Raw genomic sequence first — 10,090 nt, 5'->3', positions numbered from 1 at the left:
ATGTGTTTGAGTTTTCTTTGTCATTGTGGTGTACACCAACGTACAATGGCTCCTCATGCGTACTAGCTAGAACATCCGATGCAAGACTTGTCTTTGGCTCCACAGCCACAGTCTTTGTACTGCGTCCTTAACATGAAAGCAATGTAATTATTAATGCGCGCGATCTTTCAACGTTGGCTTGTTATCTTTGGGAATCTACGCTGGATAGCTGTTGCGGCGATTGGTATATCTTCGCCGAGGAGAGTTGGACCCTGGAAAAGGGTGGGTGCTTGTCAAAAACTTTGCCTTAGGATATGGAATTGTGAAGTAGTCTTCTACTTAAATATGCCAGAATTAGTTTATACGTACTTAAGCCAGAGTCTTAGACATCTTGGATGTGAGGACGGAGGTGAGTAGACTACACAACAGCAGCCGATGGCTCCAGGTCGGATGTGTCAGCACAAGTAACAGTCCAAATTCAAAAGCCTCTAAAAGCTGCAAACCCAATACATATATCAACTGAATCGATCTAGGGAAAGTAATCAGGCATGCGACGGATTCCGTAGCATGAGAATAGTGTTCGGACTGCTCGAACTTTCCGGAAGAAATGAAGTCAGTCAATCAAATTACATCGATTCCAGCCACCTAGGCTGATCTGATGCCTGACTCTGGGTATCAAAGTCAGCGCCCAGCATGAAATCTAAAGATTCAGATAAAAATTTAGCAACACCAAGCATGTCATCCTGCCAGAAGAACTGCCTCATAGTAGTACATTGAAACAAAGCAGCATACTTGTCTCTGATGTACTACAAGTGAGGACACTCAAAAAACAAAATTTTTGTCATCTCCTAGTGAGCCATGTCCACATAATGTGCAAACCCGGTCAGCCCTGGGGGTGCCGGTCCAAGAATTCCTGGGCAATCCATGACAGCCCATCCTAAACCGCAGGAGTTGTCTGATACACCTTGCTGACAAAGGGAGCGACAACACAGGTTTCCTAACACAGCCACTTGGTCGAGCAAACCACGCAATGTAAATGACCAGACGAGACTTGTGTGAAGGGCAGGCTGGGACAGTAATCAAGGTCCTGCCATGCTGAATTGGCACGGTCAGCAAGAACCTGAGTAAACTTAGCAACATCAATATAAGTCAACTCTGAAGCACTGATGACAAGATCATAGCCTAATTTACGTACACCCTTGATGATAGACCAAGCCCAATTCTTCAGATTCTTTGTCACAGCAGCCTGGCAGGCATCAAGGGCAATGCGCTTATGGAGATTTGCATCTGGAAGGGAAAGTAGGTCATTCCAAAAGCGGACAGCACGGAGCCAGGACTCATTCTCAAAAGGCTGAATTCAAGTATCATCTTCATCAAGATTGCTGTGGCCACAGTAGACCTAACACCAACAATTTGCTTGAGAATCTGTAAATGTGAAACCCCTAACGATTCCCGAGCAGATGACAGAGGTGCACTGAGGCGGTAGGGGCCCCAGACCTCTGAGCCATACAGACCAGTAGGCGGCACACAGGTCTTATACAATTTTAACAATAGCCCAATGGAAGCAGCACAATGGAGCTGCCCAAATCATCGCTGTAATAGCGCCCATGCGCCCCATACTTTCCTGTTCAAGTCCAAGTAAGTAGCATGCATGCCTTGCTGGGCCTGGAAGATGAGGCCCAAGTACTTCATCTGCACCACCCACTCAAGAGGCTGTCCATAGCACACCCAATTGGAATGGACCTGGCCACACCTGTGAGAATACTAGCACTTTTATTTGTCAGCACTTATCAGCAGTCCAGTTGCGTCACAGAATCCAACAGTGGCATTAATAAGCGCTTGCAAACCGTCAGGCGACTCAGCCAGTAGAAAAGTCACGGATGCTCAATTCGGCTGCATCTACATCCAGTGTTCGAATAGAAATCATTGGCTTTTGTGCATACATACGCGATTCCCTCACAGAGAATCCCTCAAGAACCGCGGGCATTTTTTCATGGACCACAACTCTGGGTATTTCAGGTCCAAGAGTTCTTGAGTTCCTCTTGAAAATTTTGAAGGTGATCATCCCTAACACTGCCGTCCGCATGGGTCAAACTGATGTATGGCATCCAGAACTTTCCCTTCTTGATTGCTTCGGGTGGCCTAGGATGGCTACCCTTCTCGTACACGACCTGTTGATCATAAAATGCCACACTCACAGTCGTGGTAGTGAATTTTGCAGCGGAGCCTGTGTAGTGGCCGTATATGTCCGAAATGTGTTGTTGAGCGTATCCGACATATGTGCCAGGACCGGTGGTCGTCACATCCTCTATCATGTACACGCCATTGTCACTGACAAAATCATAGAGTTCTTCAAAAGTGACAAGCTGCTGCTGATAGGTATGCCCGCCGTCATCCAACACAATGTCTATGCGGGGTACCCTTGATTTCACTTCTGCCCAAAAGGTACGATTCTCCTGGTCTCCAATAAAAATTTGTGTACCGGGGAGATCTTCAAAGAGTGCCTTTGTGTAAGGATTTATGTCGACACCGTATATGCGCAATCTATCGCCAAAGTAGTGGCGCCACATGTCCAAGGAGCCGCCACTCTGTACTCCGATTTCGAGCAAGTGAACTTCAGTGTCAATAAATCTGGAAAAGTATCTATGGTAAACATCGAAGTATTGCAGCCACTTGTGGATACCGGGACCTCTGTCTCGAGTTTGAAAGAATGTCCACAACGGGTTCTCATCTGACGAGCCACCGACTCGCACGCTGGAGAAACACTGAGAGTGTCGTTGAGGTCCTTTTGCTATTTCGTCGCTGCCAGACCTGCAGATATGATCACGACACAGTCACAAAATTTCTCGTGCCAGCTACATATAAGCAGGAGGTCACGTCGGTGGTTCAGGAGGGTCACGAGCTAGGAAAGACACAACCTGCTTTCGCTTTAGAAGCAGATGCAGAATTTTTTGAGCAAACCTGTTCTTGCCAAGTCCAGCTGAAACGATACACGATTGACTGCTGAATAGTATGGCTGCCAAAGCCAGCACGCCGAGCAACCCCATATCGGTAAACACGGCAGAAAGTTGTGATTCAGCTGGTGGCGTAGGCCACTGTATAAATAGTAGAGTGTTAGATTGTTGGCCATTGGCACTTTCTACACTCATCATGGCCCATGATTCATGGGCATTCAAGCGATGAAAGTTCCGAGGAAGTGTATATAACGTAAGGTGGGAAATAGCCTATCTCCCTGAGGGATGGGGCGATAGTGTATCTACTCTGAATCCCACGGCGCAGCCATGCATATAAACAGTCAGTGAAAATCCACGGTGGATTTTGAGGGCCTGGGTAGCCGTGGTGCCACGGTGGTGGCATGCTAAGGAATCATACGAGCCTTAGGATGAAAGTGCTTAGCTGTGGGGCTGAACATCATGGCTGCCTTGGGAGTCAATGTTTGCTTGACATTATACGCATGCTTGTGACATACTATGTAAGCTGGGATATGAATTTTGTGTGCAATAACGATTGATGTGATCACGATCATGATGCCCAATAGCCTCTGTGATGAATTACCCACCAGGCATTTACAGTTGAATTCCGTGATTCAGGGTCACGTGTGGTTGACTACGCGTCACATTGCTACCCGAGTGTTAAAATAATGTAAAGCAGTCATTTCTTAACTCCCAAATTGGCCAGATTGCCCCTGATTGACCCACTGCAGTTGAACAGCTGAACAAGGGGCACGGTTTGACCATATTATGAACAAGACTCTTCGGATTGCTCATAAATGACTTCAGTCATTTGGCAAAGGGCACCCTGGGTGATTTTGGGTCTGGACTAGGCTTGGGCAACCCAAACTTTGCCTGCTTGAACTTCAAGGCTTGAAGCTTGAAGCTTGGTAGCGTTTCAAAAGTTTAGGCCAAGTAGCTCCTTATAGGCCAGACGCTGGTGGGCCAAGCCGTCCATAGTAAGACTCCTTAGTAAAAATGCTAGTAAGACTGAAAGTTTGGAAATTACTTTCAAGGTAACATCACGTCAACATTGGTCTCCTCCTTAAGAGAGATTGGTGATCCTGCCCCACGCCTCGGGACATAATGCACTGCGAGATCTGGACACTCAGAAGCAGGAACTGCAGTGCATGCAAGATTCAATTGCAAGTTGCTGATTTCTGCCACATCTTTGTTCCTGAGGTTGGCGCGATCGCCACAGCTGCTGGGGTGGGAGGTGGGTTTTGCAGCTTTTGCTTGGGAATGACAATCATGATCAGGGCATCAGTGTATATGGATGCCATTTTGTCCTCTTTGAATCTTCTGCAACGTACGTACGTCACAGTACGGTACTGCTAGTGTATACTGTAATGCAATTGAGATTGTGCATGACGTCTCGAGCCTCTGAGAGTTGTTACACCATGTTCCACAATTTGACACACCATACATGTACATGTGTATTCTAGCTTTGAGCTGACTTGCTCACAGTTTGCCAATGTGAAGCATTGCACACTGCTCTTGCTAGATGACGAGCTAAAGCACCCTTCACCTGAGCCCATAATTTGCTGTTGTGCGATTGCATGAGAGTATATCGCCGCGGTCGTTTCCTGACTTCTTTGTGTAGGTATAGGAGCTTATCAGGCAGCTGCTCCCAAGAATCAAGGAAAATTATGTTGAAACCTAAATATTGCAAAGGGTACAATACTTGCCCAACTCCAACATGCCTCTCCAATAGTATAGGTATGCACCCTGCGGCCCCATGATCACAAGTGACGCTGAAAAGCTAAATCTTAGAATCAAACAGATACAGAGATTACACGAACAAATTGAAGATGCTGTCAACTTGAACTTGTAAATCGGAACCTTACCTGCTTCGAAGGCTTCCCAAATGCGAAACTGCTCCGGACTGATTCCAGCTGGCAAGGGAATGAATTGTGTTTTTTGCATGAGCATGGAGTATTCCCAGTTGTCCATGGAGTCTTGAGAGCGAACAGGACGACCAGCATATGAGCCAAAAGGCTGAAGACTTCCCCACTGCAATATGTGTTCGGCTGCCTTGTGAGCTTTGAGAGCTTCAAGCATCAGCAAGCGCTCTGGCTTTGAACCAGTGCTACCTGCCCAACTCCACAGAAATGGCCTATCCAGAAAACCAACCCTGAGTGCTTCTGGCAACGTTCTCAGATTCGCCAGTCCCAAAGGCATCCACAAAATACCACTGGAATTTGTGCCAAACTTTGTGCGCTCAGGCAACAGATAATCCATTGTGCTAGCATGCATTTGCGAATGAAAATAGTTTCTATATATTAGTTTGACATTGCCGTACAGCCTTGGATCTGTTTGTGAAATAGTTTCATCACTTGGGTGCAAAAGTATTACAGTTTGTCCCTCGGGAATTTTCTGGAATGACTCCTGTTCTTCTACAGTAGGCCCACCAGTTGCGGCTAGAATTATTGGTCCATGAAGTCGCCGAGTTTCAAAAAAAAAATTGCTGTACTCTTCTCGCTTCCGCCACTCCATTCGACAGCCGCATTTACCCACTTGACTGAGCAGATCCTTAAAGAGAAAGCTTGACTCGCTAACGTCAGTCTCCGCAAAAAGGAAAGCCTTGCAGTACTCATCCGGCCGGTGTATAATACCTCGAGCAGCACTTGCAAAGCCTAATTGCCCCAGATATATACAGGCCCATATTTTAAACAGAAACACTATCATGTATGTGTAAGCGGACCAAAACGTTCCATGCATTCGATACTAGTCCCGATTGTATCAAAATGCCAGCTTGTCAGGTTCTATGCCCATACAAAATTTGCAAAAAGAGAATCGTTGTCGTGTTGTGCTATCTTGTCCTTCAGAACTAGCCCAGCTTCTCTTCGCGTCCTAGCGTCACAAGTTAGGGTGATTGACTTGCAGGTCCAAGTGAATTCCAGGATCCACTTGCGTCCACTGGACATTGTCCATCTCTAGTGAATTGGAATCACAGACTCGTTAGAGTTGAGCCGTAACAGCAATCTTGATGATATTATTATACTTTAAATTTAGTACCCCTGGTGCCACCCAGTGGGTTTATAATCAGGACTCTAAGTTTTTTAAAATTCTTCTCTTTCATTGCCAGATAATTCATCGCATCAGATATCTAGATGCCAATGGGGTTACCGGTACAGAAGTACGTACTACAATACGGCATGCATAGCAGGTACATATGCATATATGTGCACAGGGGAAGCCTACCAGTGGCTCCCCTCCCCAGGTTCACCTAGCCTGGGGGACTAATTCGAAGGTCTTAGAATCTGAGGATCAGAAGTTCGGATCCCAGCGAGATGGTCAGCCACTTTTTCGGGAAGATTTCGTTTCTCTGGGTTTAAAAAGGTACGGGATCTGTCCCGGGAATGAACAATCTCTTCTAGATCTGGCAACGGAAAAGAACCGACAGCGCCTAAGCTGAAGTCCTTGGCGAGGCTATCCGGTATGGCAAAGCCACCTAGGTTCCGTTTACGGCCATGGGACGGTAGCCGCGAGCGGCGCTCGCGATCTAGCCAATTGATGCAAATGGGGGAGCGTGTTTCCTTAATCATGCCCCAGGCGACCGTCGATGTGACATCGATGTCAGGGCGTCGGATTTCCATTTTTTCACATTATACCAGTGGCTCGGGCAAAGGCCCCCCAAAATTATGGGAAATTTTATTTTTTATTTAAGGATATTATATATCAATTAGTAATTGAATTTATATTGTCAGGATCATACCTATAAGTTAATCATTATGGACCCATGATGGACACGAACTATGAATCCCGAATTCGAGTCGAATCGAATGCCCCTCACCGTGCATAGTGACTATGGCAGACCCGCATAGTGCACTATTGCGGTATGGTTGATAGCGAGGCAGGTTTGTACAGGCAGCTGTGTTTGCATCCTTGTGTTTCTTCAGGAAGGTAGGCTACAAGGTGCTTTCATGTTTAGCAGGATAACCTGGGTTGGAAGTGTTCTCCTACTTGATGTGCAAGTTCACGTGAATTTGCTAGTGCGAGTGTACAGTAAGCAGCATAATAATTCAGATGTAAATGATCAGCAGAATGACCTGGGCTTCCAAAGTTGCTGAGCAACTTGAAGGTGCTGCGAGCAATATCATATTTTACGTGTACACATGTGTCTCACTGACTCATGCCATGTGCACATGATTTTGGCAACATCATCATGATCACAATATACCGCCGGGCTGATCCGTGTGAATTGATGAAGGCCCTCGATATATTTCCAGACCTATTGCCGATTACCTTCTTGATTACAAACTATGATGCCGATGGCAATTGGATTACTATTAGATATGTGTCTTCATAGATATGGAATGTTTCCTCCTGGGATTGTTATTACTACTCCTTGCACCTCTTTCACTGCTATGATCTTTTTGTGGCACAAATGAAGGCCCTGTAAACCAATCATTGTTACCAACTGCACCGCGATAGGTGAATCCCTTGGAGGTCAACAAATTTCTCACCTCCTCGTTTTTCTTCATACTGTGAGAATCGGCCTCAACTGTAATTACTCCCACTTCAACATTATTGAAATCTACCGTGCGGAGAACTTCCATCTCTCCACCCTCAACATCTAAACTCCAGAAATCAATATGGCCAAAGCCCAATTTGGACAAAATTGCATTCAATGGAAGGCACTGGATGGTGGGTAAATCATTGACATTCAATCCCTTATACCATGTGTCCAAAAAAGAAGCCGACATGAACTCATATATCCCAGCAGTGGCTCCACCAGCTTCAACAAAATGAACCAAAGAAGGGTTGGCGCAAATAGCGGCATTGACACATACATCGTCAGGACGGTTCCTCACCAGTGCAGAGTAAGAAGTGGGATTTGGTTCTATCAAGAGCCCGCGCCAGCCATGAGCCTTCCGAAGATGCAAAGTATTACTGAATTTTACCCCATCGAATGCGCCCATTTCAAGATATGTGCCGTGATCCAATCCCCGGAAGAAATTCTCTACTGCATACTTGTCTTCTCCACCTTGACTATAATAACGGGCGGATATCCTCTCGTCAGACGTCTGTGGTGTAATCTTGCCAATCCACGCCTCGCCGTGTTGGTACCATTGCGGAAGCCAAGCAGGGAACGCGACGCCCGTTTTGCTCAAGTCATCGTTGTGAACATGAGATCGGGTATCTTTTTTAGGCAGGATATCCTGGTCGCCACCTTGAATACTACTTTTGAGCCTTCCCAGGATGCAAATGTACCTCGAGAGCAACAGCACGGCAAGGGTGGATCTTCTGGTAAAGGGGCTCATCTCCTGAAGGGCGTGTGGCGCCAATGGGTCAACTGTACAGGCAAAATGCAGAGGTCGATTTGTGATTTGAAGTAGTGATTTGTTTCAACCCTTGCAGTACAGCCTCTTGTATGATGCAGTGCCAGGAAAAGTTGCGCGACAAAGCCGCGTTTGGAAATACTATGAGTTTTCTGGTTCACCTTACTATAGGTGGAGCACTGGTCGTCTGTGTGTCCCTGCTATGATAGTAGCACCAGATTCCTTGTACGGGCATTTATGTGGAGCACTTCGGCGCAACTGTCATTGGAGGTTTCAGAGGGCATAGGGCTAAGGGTAATAGAAATCGGAGACCGGGCTTCACCCCGTCATTCTATGTGAGCCTGTTTTTCTCAATGTCAAGTCAAATCTGAAACAGGGACTCAGACACAGGCTAGGTACACATACTATGTATGCAGTGGAACAAATAATTGATAGTAATGGTATTTGCCGCTTTTACGATATTCACTGAAGTGGTTTTCAAGTTAGACCAAGACATTACGGTAGATTCCGCGAAAATCGTATCGAATTCACTTTAAGGGCCCCTGCCACCGTGGGCAGTGATTGAGTGGACTGACAATTTTTAAGCCCATTAAAAAAACCTTTAACCCGAAATTTATCCTGGGACGGCGAATTGAGGATCAAATAGATGCTTTATGTGGCTCTTTTATGTCGAATGGCATTTGGATGACTACTAGTCACTGACAGTAGTACTAGATCAAGATAGAACTTCCTTGAAAAAATTTGGCAGCCTGCTGAGATCTGAGATCTCCCTAGACTCTATCGTGTCGGACGATACGTATACTCTCACTGCTGGCTAGTAGCCGGTACTAGCTGAGTATGCGGTGTTTAAATATATGCCTGACCAGTGGTCATTACTAAAAAACAGTACTTGTCATTCACTGTCACTATGCGTACAATACCCGGTGTACAATGAACGATAGGTGTACTACAAATACTGATACTCACAACAACTCACGTTTTTGTCCTAAGAATGCTATTGTCAACAACAAATTGTCATGCCAGTGACGGCCAAGAACGGATTCGAGTCATATGTCATCATATTGATGGATAGTAGTAACATTGATGACGACTTTGCAACTGATCAACCAACTTGCTTTGTGAGTACTCTGACCGTCCCAATTCTTCCCCGTGGGCAATGACAATTACTCCTCGACAAGTCATCATGATCACCATGATGGCATGAAGTCACCGGTACGGTACCGGTACGATATTCGTGCCATGTCAGCCTCAGGCTGAGTGAAACTGTACAATAGCAGGACGTCCCTCTTGACACTCAACTCCGAGTCACATCATGCTACGATTGTTAGTAACCGTTACGGCGCACAGACAAAATAATAATGACACAGTTAAATATTGTATGGCACCTATTTTCCGCATTTTGGAAAGGCGGCAAGTTGCCATTCACGTAAATCTACTATATGTGGTACCTGCTGTTTAATGCACAGACTGCCAGACTATCAGCGGTTAAAATTGAAAAGAAATATGAGGCCAAGGTTTATGCAGCTTGTTGTGCATCACAAAAAATGCCTGACACCAGGTAGTCTCCTGGACAAATCTTCATACGAGTCACCTTCCAGGTGGCAGTCGCGTGGCTGGTTGGGATTTATTGTATATATAGAATTCCATCGTCTTCCATGTACTGCTGGAAGACGGCCAAATCCAGAGTTTGATATGACAAAATAATCTGCAAGTGAGATGAGGAGTTTTTCTCCGACTGCTGCCAACAATGCCTGTCGTCCTCCTGATAAGGGCCCTTGCCCTGCTGGGATGGAAGTATGCTGCACGAGACCCTGGTACATGTAAAACGTAGGTCAG

The 10,090-nt window shown here is 46.0% G+C and overlaps 3 protein-coding genes across 3 annotated transcripts; all 3 read right to left on the bottom strand.

Annotated features, from left to right (window-relative positions):
- Positions 1–1,791: 1,791 nt before the first annotated feature.
- COCSUDRAFT_31870 (hypothetical protein) lies at positions 1,792–3,148 on the bottom strand. Its single transcript, XM_005642593.1, has 2 exons — positions 2,941–3,148; positions 1,792–2,790 (listed from the first exon to the last, which is right to left on the bottom strand). The coding sequence occupies exons 1-2, from the start codon at positions 3,129–3,131 to the stop codon at positions 1,995–1,997; spliced, it is 987 nt and encodes a 328-aa protein (XP_005642650.1). The 5' UTR covers positions 3,132–3,148; the 3' UTR covers positions 1,792–1,994.
- A 1,201-nt stretch (positions 3,149–4,349) lies between these two features.
- On the bottom strand, positions 4,350–5,924 carry COCSUDRAFT_55035 (hypothetical protein). Its single transcript, XM_005642592.1, has 3 exons — positions 5,381–5,924; positions 4,817–5,085; positions 4,350–4,697 (listed from the first exon to the last, which is right to left on the bottom strand). Exons 2-3 carry the CDS (start codon positions 5,028–5,030, stop codon positions 4,411–4,413), a joined length of 501 nt encoding a protein of 166 aa, XP_005642649.1. The 5' UTR covers positions 5,031–5,085; positions 5,381–5,924; the 3' UTR covers positions 4,350–4,410.
- Positions 5,925–7,636: 1,712 nt separating this feature from the next.
- Positions 7,637–7,945, bottom strand: COCSUDRAFT_9481 (hypothetical protein; the record flags this gene model as incomplete). Its single annotated transcript, XM_005642591.1, has 1 exon — positions 7,637–7,945. A coding segment is annotated over one exon (309 nt), but the record flags the coding sequence as incomplete, so codon positions are not given.
- Positions 7,946–10,090: the final 2,145 nt, after the last annotated feature.

The sequence above is a fragment of the Coccomyxa subellipsoidea genome, assembly GCF_000258705.1.
Source record: "Coccomyxa subellipsoidea C-169, whole genome shotgun sequence".
Classification (NCBI taxonomy): domain Eukaryota; kingdom Viridiplantae; phylum Chlorophyta; class Trebouxiophyceae; family Coccomyxaceae; genus Coccomyxa; species Coccomyxa subellipsoidea.
Note: the sequence above shows the minus strand (reverse complement) of the source record. Positions and strands in the feature narration are given on the sequence as shown.